Genomic DNA, 19,071 nt, shown 5'->3' on the forward strand with positions numbered 1-19,071 from the left:
CTAAAGGAAAGGTTTGCCTTGCTCCTACTCTTTAGGACAAGACCCCTATAGGAAATAAAATTACTGGGGTCTTTTGGTATCAGAAGAAAATCTATTTTTGAAAAGTATCAGAACAAATCAATTGGTACAAGTAGTACCATTACTTGGTGGGGGAACACCACCACAATCCCTCTCCTCTCCAGATTTTTTCCTTTTGACATCCATTCTTGAAGAAGTGAAGGAGGATTTCCCATACCTTAACAGGCAAATTTATTTTGCAGTGCAGAATTTCTGTATAATTGGGTTTTGGAAAAAAATAGGAGAAGGTATTGAATGAAAATAACCAAGGAGTACTAGATATTGAAACTAAATATCTGAAATATGACCTTGGTTGGTGAACTGAATAGGTTTTGGTAGATTTAAAAGAATTTTGTGGCCTTAAACTGAAGAAGTATTATATTAGCTGTTAGGAAGCTTCCTTGTGAAGCCACATGGTTACACCTCCCGAAGCCCATGTAGGAAACACAAGTCACTGTACTTCCAAATTAAGTAGGCATGTGTTTATGTAAATTAATACTGCTCTGCTGAAAGAGCAAATGCTCAACAGCCATGCTAGAAATGTGGAGTAGCAAATAATTCTCCAGTTGCAGAGACCCTTCCATTCATGATTGTGGCTTCTTGCAAGAAGCCACAAAGTAGCTGTGAGTTTCTCTTCATTGCTTGTCTGTATTTTTAGAAATGAAGTACTAGACCATAGATTAAGAAGAAATTTCGTTCAGGACGTGTGTGGCAGAGGACATATTTTCATTATGGAGTAAACCAGTAGGGAAAAAAACCTCAAGATTATTTAATCCCATTAAAAAGAAGTCTTGTGAAATCTCTTTGCACTTTTAAAAGGAATGAACGAAGCAAACACAAGAAGCAGCAGGATGGGGGAATGGAGAGCAATGGAGCATAGCTAAAAGACAACTGGTAAAGGATCAGAATGCTCAGAACAGTGTGGAGGGAGGCTGGCATGGTCAAAATGCTGACAGGAGTGGGTCACTACCAGAGCAGTTTGGGATGCTTCTGCTGTGTTCATAGGCTCACAAATTTGTTCTCTGCAATATGAGAAATGCTGGTAGGAGGCATTTCATTAGTATTCCCAGATGAGATTTCCTAAAGTTCCTGTGGCTTCTACAGATCACAAGTTTTTCTTATATACTTACTCCTTTCTAGAAAAGAGGCTTGGGTGGAGAGACAGGGATTTGCTTCTGCTTTCTTTCTCTGAGGCTATTCTGTGACAAAGAGGAGCAAAGGAACCTGAAGTGTATGCCATAAAGGAGGAGGTTCTGAGGTTCTGTCAATAGCATGAAGCCATTGCACTCTGTTAGTCAACAGGGTCAAAATAGTAGCAAGAGTTAATACAGCATGGAGCTAGGACATCTCCATATTGTGCATTTAATTCTACATAAGGGCTAATACTATATAAAGGAAAATTTGGAATATTTCCAATGTTAACCTTGATTTACATTTAAGGAATCATCTGCAAAAGTTCCTCCTCTCCTTGGCTGCTGTATTTTCCTGCGTGGCCCTGATGCCTGTTGCAGCCAGACATGTTGCTGTTGTTTTTCTAAGAGCAAGTCACAGTAGTGGGAAGAAGCTTGGCAGGGTAGCACAACTCAGAGCCTGTTAAAAGCAGTATCAGTTTGAAACTACCTGCTTAAAAATAATATGGCATTTGCTATTGCAGCAGCTGGTTAATAAGCAATTATTTTCAACTTAACAAAAAAAAAACCCCAAAACCCAAACCCAACTGTAACCAGAATGACGGCTGCTATTTCTGAAATTAAACACAGCATTGACCAGTCAGCCTAAGACTGATCTGTGGTATCATTTCTCACCCTTTTCATACCTAGTTTTAAAACACTGTGAATCTATTTGTTATAGAAGGTGCAAGAAGACCTTTGGCTGTTTCCTGTACAGATAGAGGAGCTGATGGTGTGAAGAATCACCCAGAATTTGTGAAGTCTGTAGCCAACTGCTTATGCTCTGCAGCTGACAGAACAGCTCCAGATCTTCATGATGGGAGATTACTCTCAAAGTACAGAAATCAAGCTTTCATGTAGATGTCAAATCCAAATTTCTTGTCTGATGCTTTCTCAAGCAGAAAGAATTTGCCTAAGGCCAAAGATTGCTTTATTGGTCATTCCGTGCACTGAGCTGGCATCCTTCCAAGCTGGCATTTGCATGCCTTGCCCCATTTTCTTCTTGTGTTCATAGGTAAACCTACTTTCTCACATATCTGCAAAAAGGTTGCATAACCCTTTTTTTTTCCTACTACAGCTATATACCCTTTGCAAACTTCCAAAAATGTTTACATGGAAAAAAACTTCATTGCAGCAAGGTATTTTAACTGCCTTCAGGAAAATTTAGTGGGAATAGGGAAAGAGAGAAGTACAGCCAGTATTAAATCATCAGCCAGCTCTTCAGGCTACCAGCATATGCTCCTGGGACCTTCCTCTGCTCCATCAGGCACTTTGTAGTGTTCTGGTCTACTGTTGGTAAATCCAGAAGTAGTATCACAGTAAGTCCATTAAAACACCTTTTGTTAAAAGAACTTGGTGTGACAGATAATTTCTGAAGTGGCTAAGCTGTATTTTCCCTAGTGGTGAGTTTGAGGCCCACAGAAATATGCAGTGCCCACCAATTTGAAGGGGAAAAATTTATTTCAGTTTAGTCTTAGATGTAGCTTCTTTAGAGGCTGATTCTACCCTGACCTTGCTATTAAAGAAAACTGTTTATGGATAGGGTTGATGTTTTTGATGCTCCATTTATAGCTGAAAATGTCAGCATGCCAAAATTATGATGTAAGTTACTAAGAGAAACATTCCCCAAATGTTTAACTTTGGAAAGTATCACCTCTGCATCTACAGTGTCTTCTCTATGCCTGTATTTACACGGTAAATGTACTGCTTCTCAAGGTTAGCCATGGCTTTTGAAGTTGGCAGTGGAGGGTTTTACCGTCAGCCACCAGTGCTGCCTTGGTGCCTGATGCTTGTGTGTTGGTTTCTACATTACTCAAGACTGTCAGCTGAGGTTTTGTCCTTGGCCTGAAGTTTCTAAGTGTCTCTGTGAAGATATACTTGAAATGTTAAATATAACTTCCAAATGTATTGTTTTGTCAGTGAATGCAGTAACTATGGTGCTTTCTTTGGTGATAGGATTAAGTTTCAGAATAAATTCAATTATGTTTACAGAATGTATTTGGAGAAACTAGAGAGCTAGACAGACGTAGACAGACAGATCCTAGACAGACCACAGAAGAAACAGAGCTGGGGTCTTGGATTAGATTAGATAGGAAATAATACTGAAAAATTTAGATAATACATCAAAAACACAGATATACACAACAAAAGCAGACCTGAGGGGAGGGAAAATACATGGGAACTTGAAATATCCACCAGAGCGGTAGTATGGTTAATAGGCAGCTGAAAAGGGTGAGGAACACAGCTCAGTGAAATATACCAGTGACAACTGAGAAATGCTATCATTACATCAAGTTAGTTCTGATACTTAGCTACAGCTGCAATGCTATGCTAAAAGCTGGTAATACTAAAGGTAACTGGAATTGAGAATGAAGTTTAAAAACTTGTCAGCTCTATGAATAGTAAATATAAACTATTTTGTGTATAAGGCTTACATGTAGTTCATGCTGGAGTAAAATACTGGTTTGACTTCCACTGGATTCTTTTTAAGCCTTAGGTGGCTCTAGTATTACCAGGACCTTTATCCTCAAAATACTCATTTGTCATATTGGTACAAATGGAACAATATGATGGTGTTATATATAAATTAAAGTCCAAAACTATCAAACCCTGCCTTGGCAGCCTTAAAATACAACTATAGCACCTAGAACAGCTGTGAATATTACTTCAGTAAAATTTCAATCAACTCTTTGAAAAGACCCAACACAATTTTACTGCATCTGTGCTTTCTGCATTTTGTAACTAATTTCTCTTTTTCTTTCAGCTTTATCTTCAGGCAAGAATGAAAGGAGACTGGGCAAGACTTGTACGTCCTACTTTACAGTTTGGTCTTATTGCTGCATCTATCTATGTGGGTCTGTCACGTGTTTCTGACTACAAGCATCACTGGAGTGATGTTTTAACAGGACTTATCCAGGGTGCAGTGGTAGCTGTACTCATTGTAAGTAATTCCTGAGGGGGTGGGTGGGTGTGAATACTGCTTTTATGAACAGCACCTTAGAATTGCAGGCTGTGTTCACAGGAAAGCAAACCTGTATTTCTAATGCTTCAGAAATTGCTGAAACAGGGAAACAACTCCTTGAACTGGTTGTAGCAGTAATACTTTGGGGAGTGAGATAAATTGTAGTTTTAGCCATTGGACAACATGACATAGCCTCTGCTCAAGAGCTTTTCAAATAACTAAGATGGAAATGGTAACTGCAAACCAAGGCCTCTCTATATAAATCAAGCATTTTGCTTCTAGCCACATTTGAAATCCCAAGTACAATAGCAGAGAACATAATATAAAGTAAGTTTTATACAGTAAACGGGGGAAAAGGCCTTGAATGAGTACAGCACCAAAGTGTCTGCCTTTGCCACCTTACACAGTGTTTTTTTCAGTCTGATGGGAAACTAAAGCCCTTCTGCACCATTTCTTTGTGCATTTCTAGTACTAAAAATGTGTTCACAACAAGGAACAAACATGTGAAGCTCAGCTGTACTGATGAGTATAAAGTTATCCCAGGAAACAGACACTTGCCTAAACTTGTCACAGCAGGCCCAGTTGTCTGAGTGACAACAGTTGTACTGGGTATCACCAGAATGCAATGGCTAATTCATCCATAAATAATTTTGGATCAATGGGAATGAAATGAGGTCTTACTGACAGATTCAGTTATCAAGAACTGAGGCTCAGCTGAGAAGAACAACCTCCAAAATAAATGCTTTGTCAGCTTTCTCAGGTCAGAAGGGCTCAAGACAAAGCTGTCTACTAGTTGCAATCAATAATCAAATCTTGGAGCAGCTCTGGGAAATCATACAGGCTGCATTAGCTGTTACTAAATGGCAACATGTTGGCATAATCCTACCCCTTTTTCTAAGAAACAGTACAGAGAGTAAGAAACATCAAAGAGGTGAGGACACTTTTATTAGGAAAACAAGTTTAGTCAAGGATGTCGGATGATTCAGAAGGTGCTTGGTAATACAAGAAAGAGTAGAAAGTAGCATTACAGAGAGTAGAGTTGAAAGGTCAGGAAATTATTTTAAAAAATATACACTAGCACCAACCACCACCCTCAGACTCTTATCTGAAAGAACTGATGAGTTCCTCTCCAAAACCAGCAAGCTGAGGTTAGAGCATAGCTGCACAGCAACTGCAAACAGATCATCACTAAATTGAACTGAGGGAATCTGGCATTAAGTGGAAGCTGAAACTCCCCTGGTCTGTGGCTAAAGCAGTGTGCTGGATCATCAGCCAGCTGCCAGTGTGGTGGGAGATTGTTTCTTCTGCCATGGACATTCAAGTGTTCTGCAGTTCTCGGGGTTACAGTGGGAGGGGAAGACACAATACAGTAAGGGAAAGGATCATGTGAGGCTCTCACTTATTGCACTCCAGGTAGCACTGTGCCCAGCACATCTGCTATGGGACTTGGTGAAATGAGCATTGGAAGACAGCAAGCTGCAGAACTGGATCAACCACCTGTCTTGTAGTGAGGGAGATGTCTCCTAGCTGTGAAGAAGTGAGGTGGTGTGTTTAAAAGACTGCAGGAAGGAACTACATAGGTAGAGCTGGCCTTACAAGTGCTGGGTCCAGCTAAAGCACCATGTCTCCTGTTCTTTTCCACCTAAATTACAGAAAAAAAATTTAACTAAACTTGCATTGTGGGCCCTCCAAAAGCACATTTTGCTCCTTCATTTAGAGCTGTTTAAACAATGGCTGTTGTAATGAAGCAGTGCCTGGTAAGGCAGTCAGTTAGCACAAGCCTTGAATTTGGCTTAAACCATCAGTGACTAAATCGTCAATGGCAAGGTGAAAAAGCTCTTGAAAGAACAGATGTCTGAATCTTGTACAAGACTTCCCTGCCATTTTTTAATGTTTTAAACTCATTAAGCTTTTTATTAGTTCCAATCATAGAATTTGCCTGCTGCAGAACCCTTGTTTCAAAGACTTGTGAGTGCAGGAATAATTTAACACTGATTAACGCTTAACACTAATTTGTTCACTTAGGTTGTCTATGTGTCAGACTTCTTCAAAGTGAGAGGATGTACATTTCAACCAAAAGAAGATTCCCATACAACCCTACATGAGACTCCAACAAATGGAAATCACTTTGGCAGCAATCATCAACCATGAAGAATGACCCATATCAACTATATTGCTCTGAATGAAAACAATTTCACAAGTCTAACTCTGTAATATAAGTAATTGCCTTTAAGGGACTGCTGCTGCTCTTGGATGCTCACTTTACCTGTATATAGTAACATCTACCACAGTTATTGTACATCTAAACTTTAAAATTCCGTTGGTTCAAGCTCTTGCTTAGAAGAAAGCTATTATAATTGTAAATTTTTATTGAAAACTGTAACAAGTTATATTACATACACTGCTGTTTGTACATGCCTTGTTGAATCAACTGTGGTTTAAAACACCATTAAAAGGAATTACTTGATATGGAAGCCACATGTGACACTGATGAATTTGTTCCATCATGTCAGTATAGTTTCTGGAAGACATCTGCTGTTACAGGTAAAGGCTTGCAGCAAACACAATATCTCTCTTGATTTTTGTAATCCCTATTAAGAAGAAAAAAAAAATTAATATTGAAGAGTCTTAACTGTAACAACCACTAAAGTACAGTTAAAAGCATGTTACAGGTTATTAAATGGAAGTCATTGTACATCCATTTTTAGCCACCCTTTAAATCAAACTTTGTAATAAAGATGTTATCTGGAAATACAACAGCAATGGTGCTGTTTACCACGATGTCAACATGAGAAGGTTTCAAAACTATTCACCTTCAGTCCTCACAATCTGTGCAGCCCCTTGCCCCATCACTTTTCCTTCTAAAATTGCTTAATGTACTGTGAAAGTGAAGTACATACCCTCTGCAAACTTATTTTCCAGTTCTGTGTTCCCAATGGCTTTTGCAGCCTGGCACATCTGCCGAAGCAGTTCTTCTAGCCGCCTCATACAACGAATTATGCTACCTGTATGAAAGAGCAAGGGACAACGTTGTGCCACATCATGTAACTGGTCCTGAGTTGCTCAAAGTAATTGTTCCTTCTACAACCCTGTTCAGTTTATCTAGAAGCCAAATATCTTAAACTTAGTTTCTGTTTGCACAGTAAATTTCTTTGTGAGGCATTTGCTTGAATCTGTTTCCAAATGCTTGTCCTTTCTACTGTCTTTACATTCTCTAACTAATATTTAATCACACTACTTTCTGGGCTGTTGAGTAATTCCTAGCTGACTTGTTCTTTCAATAACTTGTTAAGACTTCCTCAAAAAGCATAGACCAATAGGAGATTCACAACTTAGCTGCTTCAAGAACTACCACAGGTTTATTTTGGGATTGTTTTTTATAAGCCTTAGTTCTTTTGTTGGCAAAGGCAGTAAAACAGTACGTGATCTATCTTACCAATCCTGAGCTACTCAAGAGTCCATGGACCACTCTACCAAGCCATTGCATGGTTACAATGACACACATAAGCATCTTGCCACAGCTCCTACACTGCAACCAACACCCACTTATGATTTATTATGCATTTATCTCCTTTTTGAACTTTCCTCACAGCTCAGCCCAAGCCACTGCTACAAATTTCACAAAACAACTCTAAATGCTTCTGCTCTTCTGGCCACAAGCAAACAGCATCCTGTTTGGTCATCTCCTCCAGCAGCATCTCCAACAGTCAAAATTACTGTAGGCAAAATAACTGTTAATGGGTAAATATGGGATGAAGGGCTTGAGAGCAGCCCTACTGAGAGGGACTTGGGGATGCTGCTGGATGACAGGTTATATGACCCATCAATGTGCACCTGCAGCCCAGAAAGCCAATTATATCCAAAGCAGTGTGGCCAGCAGGGCAAGAGAGGTGATTCTGCCTCTCTGCTCTCATGAGACCCCACCTGCAGTGCTGCATCCAGCTCTGGGGTCCCCAGCACAGGAAGGACATCAACCTGTTGGAGCGAGTCCAGAGGAGGGCCACCAGGATGATCAGAGATGGAACAGGTCTCCTTTGAGGACAGGCTGAGAGAGTTGGGGTTGTTCAGCCTAGAGAAGAGAAGGCTCCAGGGAGACCTTATTGTGACCTTTCAATACATGTAAACATTCAAGGTCATGTTGGATGGGGCTCTGAGCAACCAAATCTAGGGGATTTGCTCACTGGAGGGGGTTTGGTTTCTACAACCTTTTTACTACCCCTTAAGATATAATATTTGGGGAAAAAAAAAAAGAGAGTATGAAAAGTGCATTGTTCATAGCTCCTGGGAAAATGGGACATGATAAAGTTAATGCTTCTCTTCTAAAAAGCATTCATAGGGGCTCACTAGGCCATGACAGTTTCTACAGTGAGAACAGTTTGTGTAAGAGCAGCAGTTTGTAATGACAGGAGATGGAAAAGCCCACCCATAGGCTACTGAGCACAGAGCACACACCAACACAAGCGACCTGAGGGCAGCTGCCCCGAGCATGGCAGTGCTGCACTGGGGCAGCCCTGGCTCAGCTGTCAAAGATCCTGCTCGTCTCCATTTACAAGGCCAACCACGACAGCCGTTCCAGGGAGTACTCATTACAGGCAGCGTAGCTGGGCTTGCTGCACACATAGTTTTATGTTCAAGAAAATGGCAATTTTAAAATTAATTATTATTGTTTATACTTCCATAAAGCAGGAGCTGATCTGCAGTTAACACATAAGACATTTAACTCTGTTTAGAGTTCTTCCCTAATGGCTTTTAAAAGCTGCTCTTATTTTTATTTCTTCCCACCACATATTTCAGCTTAAAGACAAGGTATTTTCATAAGCAAATCAATGCTACTCCACTTTGTGGCAAACACACTTGTTCTTGGAACACTTAGGCTTATTTTGTATTCTGATTTTCTTTTAAATCACTACAGTTACTTGGATAACCAAGGAAAACTACTCTGGGATTTAGGAACACAATCCACTTAAGGGACACATAACCAACAATGGATGCCTGAAGTGCTTCCCTTCATTTTGGATAGGGACAGAAAGCACGGAAAACCAGCCTACTGAAAGTTAAGGGAAGAATCATGCATTAACCCCTGTTAAAAGAGATGATCTCAAAACAGGCCACTAAGATCTCATTTTGAGGAAGCTGGCACTATTGAGTAGAACAAAGCTGACTGTCTTAGTACAAATATGGTAAATGGAAAATGTTACGGCCCAGTGTATTCTGAACATTAAAGTGTCAATGTAAAACATAAGCCAGCTGCTTCAATGTTCCACATACTCAGGGTGCTTCCATAGCAAATGGAAGGCTCAGATACTCATTGAAATAGGAGGAATCTGCTGACAGCAGAAGCAAAGACTGCCAGGATTTGTACTGCTCAAAAGCAACTTTCTTCAGAAAATTCCTGGGTCTATGCACTGGATTACATGCATAAATTATGTGCATGAATTCCCTTGTTATAAGGGAATCTGCAAACCTTTGTGAAGAAGAAAATGGCATTTGAGGGAGGCAACAGTGACACTAACACTTCAAAAACGAAGACTCCTAAGAGTGGTGCATCCACCCTGCTCTTCACAACTTCCAACAGGCTGGTTTTTCATTCTGGCCTGACCTTTAGTGTTGACTGTTCTTGTTTGACAACCTCTAGGAACCAAATTAATCCACCTGACACGTTATATCTAGGCTTTGCAACTATCTCCATTGCACTTCTGTGCAAAACTATTCAAAAGAGAGACTTGGTTACCACTTTTCACTTCTGTCATTAAGTCAGCAGGAAGAACTGGTTATACCAAAGAAAAAAAAACTTAACTATAATGAGGACAAATGCAAGACCTGTACTTCCTGATGACAAGCATTTGGAACATGTTGTTTTTCCCTTTAACTAGAAAAAGTAAGCATTACCTTTTGTTGTAATGCTTAGAATTTCTGAGTTTTATAGAAAGATTTTAGAATACAGAGATATCCCTTTAAAAAGGGAATCTAGATTCTAAATCATATCAGTGTGTAAGTATAAATTTAAATATATAGTAAAGATTTTTTCCCCACCTGATTTTAGCCATACAGATGCTTGAATACATCTGAGTTTATGATAAGGTTATTCAGTATTACCACTCCCTCTTGTGAAATTATCAACTCATACCTTCTAAAGAACAATTGATTAGCGTACCTTCAAAGACATCTGTCATTTTGCAGATGTGAGCAAAGTTAGCTCCATTTGCCCATGTATACACAACATCCATTAGGTTGGGTCTGAAAGAATTCAAGTAATTTTCTTCATCAGTTTCCAGTTTTGCTTCTGCTGACACTTTGGCGATTCTTTTTGCACACTCCTTTAAAATAAAATATTTTGTATTTATATTATACTTAACCAGAGTTAAGAATTTAAGTAACAAAAAGACATGCACATTATTAGGTACTGCATTACAGGATGAAGTTTTCTTTTTAGTGTGAAATTACTCATAATCAGAAAGTAAACCACTCTTTACATGAAGTCTGCCTACACTAAGAATCTACAGTGCAGCAAGCAAGCTTATAAAACTTTTAGAGGCATGTTCTAAATTAGCATAAAGATTTCTTGCACACCATATAACGTATTATTAATTACACATTGCAAAATCACGTGCAGTGCCAGCTGAATTCACTGATGGTGCAAAATTAGGTCTTCACACTTATTATACATTACTTAAGAGCTTTGCTCGTGTTAACATTAACCTTGAGCTCAGATTTCTAATTACCTGCATTTGCCGAAGTGGTCCTGCCAACTGTTCAGTCAGTTTTGGCATTTCACTGGACTGAAAAAGAAGATAATAAACAATCTCAAGTGCTCCCATACATTTGCTCTATACCAAATTAAATGTAAAAGCAGAAGTTCAATGCATGATACTGCCACTCTACATAATTCCAATAAATTCTTTAACATATTGAGTGCCAAATATTAAATTAATATTAAATTACTGAATTCCCCGAATGTTTGTTCCTCAAACTAGACCAGAAAACAAAATCTTTCTGTACAGTATACCAACATTATGAAATGCGGCACCTGCTTTCTGGATACTTCCAAAATTCCCTCTATTTCGCTGTATCATAGTTTTCAATTGACAAATTAACTGCTATTAACTACTTCGACAATTACAAGCTTTTAAGAATACAAAATGTTTTTAATAACTTAAGCATCAGTGGCAATATATAAAAATATGGCTTTTCAAAACACAGGATTATCTTTATGCCCTAGCTGTTTAGACTCAAGTACTATTGTTGAGTGAATCCCAATATTCTAATTAACAATGGCTTACCTTGGTTTCCCTTCTAAAAACAAACTGAATGCATTAGCATCTGCTGCCACTGGTTTTTCCATATTTAGAATCAACCTGAGTGTTACATCTTGCTACCTACTTGCAAAAGTGTTTCATATGGAAGTTTATTTTTATTTTTACTAATTTTCTGGGGTGATACTACCCTTTTATACAGCCTGCAGGTGGAAAACAGTAACATCTGGTATTAAAAGCCCATGCTTTTAAAAACATATGGTCTGATTTTAACAGCCTTCTGGGCATCAATTCCATATGGTACTGCCATTTCAATCAATAGTCAAGGGTACTGACCATGTAACGTAACACAGGCATGTCTGAGGATTAAATATATGCTCATCCCAGAGTGCAGGGTGCAGTTATTGCTGAGCATCTTCCTGAGATGATCATTCTACATTTTCAGTTATATGGAGGGGTATGTGTGTATTAATAGCAGCACATGCTGACAATCTAATGATACTGCTTCATTGCAGGAGGAAGACTGCAATTTAACACAACCTTGGGGGTGTCTCTTGAGGAAAGAGACTTTAGCATTGAAGCTGAAATGTTTTCGCCAAATTCAACAGGAGTTCATGTCAAACATCTTAGAAAGCAATCAAAAATGTGCAATGGCTCATACTATTATGACCAATTTCTGCAACTGAATTAAAAACAGTATTGTTAAAAGACAGGAATGTCTAGAGTTCTTGAATTGAAGAAGTAACTCACATTCTCTTGAAACACGAAACAGCTGAGTAGTGCAGTTGCCTGCTCTGCAGACAAATCATTGAAAAGACCATTGAACATCATTTCCGTCAGGAGTAGTTCATCAGCACTAAAATAAAAAGAATGAAGCTTAGGGGAAGGACTTACTGATATGTAATTTTTAAATGAAGAACTAATAATCTGTTTTCTGAAGCAACTGGATATGGATTAAAAAACCAGCATCTTAATTTTGCTGTTAGAACACAAAATACACATACACACAAACAAGTGTACTAGCCTCTTAAGCAGAATGCTAATGATTAAGAGACTGCAACAGTATTTTAAATAAACTAAAAGCACTTACTGGACTACAATAAAACTCTCCTGACAGATCATATGAGTTAGTATGAACAGCTGAGTTAGTCAGTTTCTCTCAGACAGAATATCAAGAGATCAGAAAGAACTAGGGAGTTAGGTAACTTCAGAAAAGGACTAAAACTAGTACTGTTGCTGCTTAGAAAAAATTCAATTGGATATTTCCAAAATACTGAAGAAAGGAACAAACTTGCTTCAATTTACTTGAGGAATAAAGACTTAATCATGAATTATAAAAGTAACTACATGATGCAGATACAAACTCCAAACATATTTATTTGGATAAAACACCTCTATTTTTGGGGTAATCAAAAAAAAATGTATAGGATGGGAGAAAAACAACGTATGATTTTTTAAAAAGAGAGATGTGTAACTCAAACCATTCCAGACAGTCAGGAAGTAGATAAAACTCAGATTCAGCTTCCCTACTTGGTATCAGATTTTGCAAGACAATTAGCTATCAAATAAACTTACCTGTAAGACAAGGAGTACAGCAGTCACTGTGACTTTGAAAAATACAAAATCCTATCAAAATCTGAGTTACACTGTAAGATATTAAAGTCTGATTCATGATTTTTTTCACCTTTTTCAATATATATGTACCTGATAAATGTATTACAGTAAAATGCATCACTTCACAGATTCCTTTGGAAGCAATTTCGCTCTATTGCAAACCTGTCAGTGACTTGGTAACTGCTGACAATCATTGCTACACTCATTTCTGAGTGATTGTACCAACAATCCTGGTCCAATGTCAACCACAGAAATCAAGACCTTCCCCTCATGCAATGTACAACATTACATGAAAACACATGCTACTACGCAAGTCAGGCACAAAAAGCCTATTGTTTTGCCATTTTCATGTCTACATTTTAATTTTAAAACCTATTGTATTTTGTCCTTAAGTTGCTACTTTACTTACGCTGCTTGAATCAGCATATTATATTTATTACACAGAACAGAGTCTCTTAAAGAATCCTTTTCTAATTTTCTCAAAACTTTAAAATATAAACATAATGTACTAATTTTAGCAAGGACAATAATGTGTATATACACGACAATGAACAGCTTGCACAGAAGCCAGTTACCTGCTGATTTCACAAGCAACCCGTCCTTTCATCTCAATAACATCTGAAGACGTGGCAAACCCCAGTCTTCTCAAAACACGCTTGCGGCATTTGAGTTCATCCATTTGCAGGACAGTTCTGGCTTTCTTCAATTCTCGCTTTGCTACTTTAATATCCATAGCAATCTGGGTGGGGGGCCAGAAGAAGAGGAATTACACCTTGCTGGTTTAACAGACGCAACTGTTTTAAAGACATTGTTTAATTTACATAAATGCCTCAGAACAATGGTATATGAACATACTACTTCACAAGTTGACTTGCCTAAGAATTCTAAGAGGAAGGTTTAAAACTGATTTTATAATAATAGTAAAAAAGTCAGCTCCATTTACCTGGTAAGCCTGGGAAGTTAAGCTATTTACCCACAGTGGGAAACAAACCAAATCAGTCCACACTAAATGACAAAAAATTCTCTGTTGAGAAGTGAGCACTCATCTTCTAAGACCTATACTAAGTCTCAGCTAACCAATTATTCAATGAAATGTAAGGCATAATTTTCTGCTATTAGAACTTCTCCAGTAGCTTGCAGTTCATCACAGTCACCATCTACATCCATACAGCAGACACCTTCACAAAAAGCTGCTCGGTCAATCAGGTCTTACCACAGGCAACTCTGTGCTGCCCATTCCAGAACCACCTCACTTCTGTGAAGTGGCTCCTGGAGAACCTGTTTTCTCAAGCAGCAGAAAAATATGAAAGCTGGTTTTATGCATAACTGATTTCAGCCTAAGACAGTACAACTCTATACAAAACAAGTAATTGCTTCCAGGCTGAGAGTCAGCTCAGGAAGCAGAAGCACAATGATTTCTCTGGTGCGTTACTCAAGCTAATAAGCCCCATCAATTCAACTTAGGTTTGCACAAATGTATTAAAAATATCAATTAAAATTATCTATGAAGACTTTTCCTACACAGCATTGTGCTACGTCTAATCAGTGAAAAAAACCCCTGTAACCTTCTAATTCCTGAAAATTTCCTCTGAAGCTTTCTTTTCAGACGTACATTTGTACCAAGGAAGGGCATACTACCAACTCAGCCATTTTGTTAGTGAGATTCAGTAAATTTAAAAGAGTTGATTTGGGCTTTGCAAATAAAAATAAAAGGAAGTAGAAAGACAACCTCCCTCCCCCCTCTGTAACTAAACACAAAGTAATTTGGTTTGTATCTTTACCTGTGCTTTTTTTTCACAAAGTTTGTATATGGTTTCCAAGTTTGGATCGTTGTGAAGAGGATGTGAATACATCCTATGCTCAAATGCCTCTATTTTTTGGATTACTTTTTTCAACCCTTGGTCCTTGATGCCCATGTCATCAATAGGATCTAGTAAGGGTACTCCATCAGGAAAACGTCTCTGTACCTCCTAAAATGATGAAAAAGTTTTGTTTTTTTTTTTTGAAGATAAGTAACAGTAAAATTAGCTGGCACAACTATAGAGACACAGGAGGCTGTAATGTTAAAGTTATGTGATGTTTCAGGAGTTCTCAAAATCTGTTTAAAATTACTTGACAAGGAAAAACAATTGACATTGTGGCTGCCAACGCCTTTAAAGAATAAGGGTGTGACAGAAACTTTACACAAATTTCTTTACAAGTTGCCTTGGGTTTAAGAGTACCTCACTAAGCAGAGCAGAGTACTTACACAGTCTAGTGGAACTTACCAGTACAGATTTTAACACACTTTGCCTGTTATCAATAGGCCTCAGGTCTTTTGGTATGTAGAGGCGGATACTGCTGATAGCTGAGACAAGATGCACCAAAACAGGAACAACCTATCAAAGAGAGTGTAGTAACTCATAAATCAGTAAAACACATACCTCTTATTATTGGTTCATGGCAAAACCTTTTCAAGGGAAAAGGAAGACTTAGTGCTCAAGAACACAGTAGCGGGTAAAGGAATATCAGAAAGCAGGAAAATGCGACCAATAACCTAAAGCATTCACAAAGAAGAAAAGTAATTGTCCAAATGGGAAAATTCTGAATGCAGTTACATGTGGAGAAAGATTACAACTGAAAACAAAACAGCAGCTTTTCTATTACCTTGCATCTTACTTATTGGAATACCTCTTCTGATCCAAAGCAGACTGATTATTGTCATATACTTAACTAAGAATGCTACCAGCAGAGAACATCAAGACAGAAAATACATCTTCCTAAGTATGAAAACCATCATGACACCATGAAGAATCACTACTGCATTAAACTCCAAGGTTTAAATGGAGTTTCTGAGAACAAACCTGCAGACAAATTACAAGGCAGTGTAACTGTTTGTCTTGATATTTGAAATATCAAGGGTTTCAATTTGAAAATTTTAAATAGTGCAAATATTTTCACTTAAAAAAAATCAATTTATTTTTAGAATGAGTTTTGTGCAGCTGTCCAGAGAGGTGGTGGAGTCACCTTCTCTGGAAGGGTTCAAGAAACAACTGGATGTGGCACATCGTGCTATAATGTAAGTGATAAGATGACATTCAAGGGTTGGACTAAATGATCTTGAAAACCTTTTCCAGTCTTAATAATTTTCATAAATAAAAAGGAATTCTATTCCAGAGACAAGATATTGCTAAAAAAAAAAGCATCTGTCAAACGGTACTACTAAAAATTGATTACTTTAATTTATTAAGAAGGCAGAGTTAGAATCTGTATGCCTTTCTCTTCCTTAAATGCATCAGACCCTCTTTTACCAGTGTGCAAATGGTTTGGAAATGAAGACTTGGGAAAGTTTATAAGGAACTACTGAGAATAAAAACATGTAACAAACCTGCATCTCTCCTCTCTCATCAGGTCTGGCTGGCTTTGCAGACTCAGTAGCAGAATTTTTCAAACTGTCTTTGCTGCAGCGCAGGAGCACTTCGACTACATACAATGGGTCCAATTCACCAGAATTTGGCTGTTGAGGGTACAAAAAAAGAGCAGGTCTGTAGCAGTTATTTTAAAATACAAACAGGAATGAATGAAAAACACATGATTTCTCCAACATTAAAGGTACAAAATTAGCTATGTCTCTTACAGAGTATCAGCTCAGTGTTGTACTACATTCTCAAAACCCACATCTGGTAAACTGATTGAAAGATCCCCCCATAGAAAAATATACTTGAAAAAATTGCCCTCCTCCATACTGCCAGAGTAGCCTAAAGTCTGATTGAAGTTTCAGCTGCATCTGCATTTTCTTCTGTATGTAGCTCATTTGAAGTAAGTCAGTATGCTTTAAAACTGTAATGCATATTTGCATCATGCTAGCAGTACTGAATTTTGCATTTGAAAAAAAAAACCACCAAAATTTGGGGGATCTCTTTAATTTGCAGGTTTGCAGGTTCAAGTTTTCATGCACAACAAAGACCGCAAAAAAATCTTTCAAACATAACAGCTTGTGTCTGTGGCAAGCAGAAAGCAGCGTCTTGCAGGGTGCATCTTTACACAACCCAAACTGTATCCATAACATCCGACATTCATTTAAAGAACACAAACATGTAGATGTGGTGATTAAAGACTACTGTTCACAAGGCCATAACCTTTTTTACACACCGCTTTAAAAGGTGATGTCTGCCTTTTGTGTTAGGCCTATAACTTTCTTCTGTTTGAAGTCCTAAAAATACTTGCTCATAGTAGGAGTGTATTTGAACAACCCTACTGCATGTTGATCCAAATAACTATTGCCAGTCTTTTTTAAAGTACCATGTGTAAGCTTTTTGCTTCCAAATACAAGAGGAAAAGAAAACATTATTTTCAAAATCCCATCTTAACTCAGTTCACTTTTACTGGGCAATATTATTCATTACAAATCTACAACATACTATTTTATTTCACTGCATGCCAGCTGGCATTTTTAAGATATTCTCAGAATTGCTACAAGAAAGTGCCATCATAAACTAAGGAGAAAAACAGAGTTATCCTGTTGTACAAGCTAAATTATTTCTTCAAGAAATGCCAATTACTTGCTGAGGAAGAAACTGTTCCTCTGAGTTATATTCTACATTTGCAGAAAGCACTCACAGCAATGTAGGAGATCCAAACCACTGCCACCCTCTAAATTACAATTTTAAAACACCCACATCTACCAGATCACTATCCAGACAAAGCCAGGAAAGGTACTGCTGACTTGAATGAAGCTCACTCATAGCTGCACAAATGTGCTACAGAAAATACTAGAATTAGAGATGTCTAGAAAATGTCTAAAAAGAGAGGAAAAAATATTTTTACCTGTGATTGTACTGTAAACTTACTAGTAAAGCAGGAGTATAAAAATCATAAACAGCTGCTGCTAATATTATTCTCCTTAAGTTTATATACACCAACATCCTTGAGAAAATGCTGACTAGATGTGAGTCAATCTACAACTGCTTTTCTTAACGTGTACTGTTTCCTTCCATGCGTTTCTTACAACAGTATAGGTACTAAAAACCACTACACCCTAGAACAGCAATGGACGTTTCTATATGCAAGAATAAGAGGAGACTAGAACCTTTAAAACAATTGTTAGCCATAGACTTCTCTGTAATATCAAGTTCAAATGATTCTTTAATTCATGCTGCATCAATTCACAGAACAAAATTAAGCCCTTTTGAGCAGAGTACTGAAGAATTATTTAAATTCTTAGGATTTTAGATTTGCCCTGAAACAGCTCTTACTTCAAGTGTTTGGAAACAAAACAAAATAAGAAGGATGATTGTGCCCCAGAACCAAGAAGGATAGAACAAATAACAAATTCAGAGTCCCAGATAAGTAATATCAAACTTACGGAAAATTCAATGACCATGACACAGCACTAAAAGAGATGTTTATGTAGTAAACGTTATAAATATAAAAGGATTATAATAATCTAGGGAAGATAGAACTGCAGCATCTCAAAATTTGCTATCAATAATTGTTAAGAGACAAAAATTTCATGTCTAGAATCAGCGATGAAATAATACCATCAAGAGCACAACAGTAGCATAAGCTCACTGGTGACACAATCCAGTGGAAATAAAATTCTCACTCAAAAACTTTTATGGGGTTTTATAAATTCCAAAGGACATAGTTATTGTGCTGCCTACTATAATGCAGGATATATAGCAAGCATCTCTGCTTGAGACAAATTCTATTCCGAACAACAGTAGACAGGAAAGTGCTGTTTGTATTGACAGTTTCATGGAACACTGATTTGTCTAATCATATTGGAAAAGCAGCTACACATAATTAATAATAAACATAATTGACATAGCTCATGCATTTGCTTTCACAGTGCAAAGAAGAAGGAGTATTATGTGAAATACAGACATACTTTAACCTGAAATTCATTATTAATTGTACAGATTTCTCATTTAAAAAAGGATTTAGGAACTATGATATAGCAAAGAAAATTTTGCAACTGAACTAGTGATATAGACTGAATTCAACATAATTCCTAAAAGTAAACCCAAAGAACTGC

General features: G+C 37.7%; 2 protein-coding genes across 3 annotated transcripts in view; one reads left to right on the plus strand and one right to left on the minus strand.

Annotated features, from left to right (window-relative positions):
• Positions 1–6,662, plus strand: part of PLPP1 (phospholipid phosphatase 1) — a 62,504-nt gene extending 55,842 nt beyond the window's left edge. For both annotated transcript variants that reach the window (XM_059491990.1, XM_059491991.1), the window contains exons 5-6: positions 3,991–4,167; positions 6,214–6,662. In XM_059491990.1, coding sequence (XP_059347973.1) covers positions 3,991–4,167; positions 6,214–6,339 — 303 coding nt within the window. In that variant the 3' untranslated portion in view covers positions 6,340–6,662. The remainder of the gene's footprint in view (positions 1–3,990; positions 4,168–6,213) is intronic.
• MTREX (Mtr4 exosome RNA helicase) overlaps positions 5,117–19,071 on the minus strand; it is a 43,927-nt gene continuing 29,972 nt past the window's right edge. Inside the window, exons 19-27 of the mRNA XM_059491988.1 lie at positions 16,423–16,551; positions 15,323–15,433; positions 14,837–15,025; positions 13,631–13,794; positions 12,192–12,297; positions 10,911–10,967; positions 10,343–10,505; positions 7,089–7,193; positions 5,117–6,779 (exon numbers count right to left, since the gene is read on the minus strand). Coding sequence (XP_059347971.1) covers positions 6,727–6,779; positions 7,089–7,193; positions 10,343–10,505; positions 10,911–10,967; positions 12,192–12,297; positions 13,631–13,794; positions 14,837–15,025; positions 15,323–15,433; positions 16,423–16,551 — 1,077 coding nt within the window. The 3' untranslated portion in view covers positions 5,117–6,726. The remainder of the gene's footprint in view (positions 6,780–7,088; positions 7,194–10,342; positions 10,506–10,910; positions 10,968–12,191; positions 12,298–13,630; positions 13,795–14,836; positions 15,026–15,322; positions 15,434–16,422; positions 16,552–19,071) is intronic.

This window comes from Ammospiza nelsoni, chromosome Z (genome assembly GCF_027579445.1).
Source record: "Ammospiza nelsoni isolate bAmmNel1 chromosome Z, bAmmNel1.pri, whole genome shotgun sequence".
NCBI lineage: Eukaryota > Metazoa > Chordata > Aves > Passeriformes > Passerellidae > Ammospiza > Ammospiza nelsoni.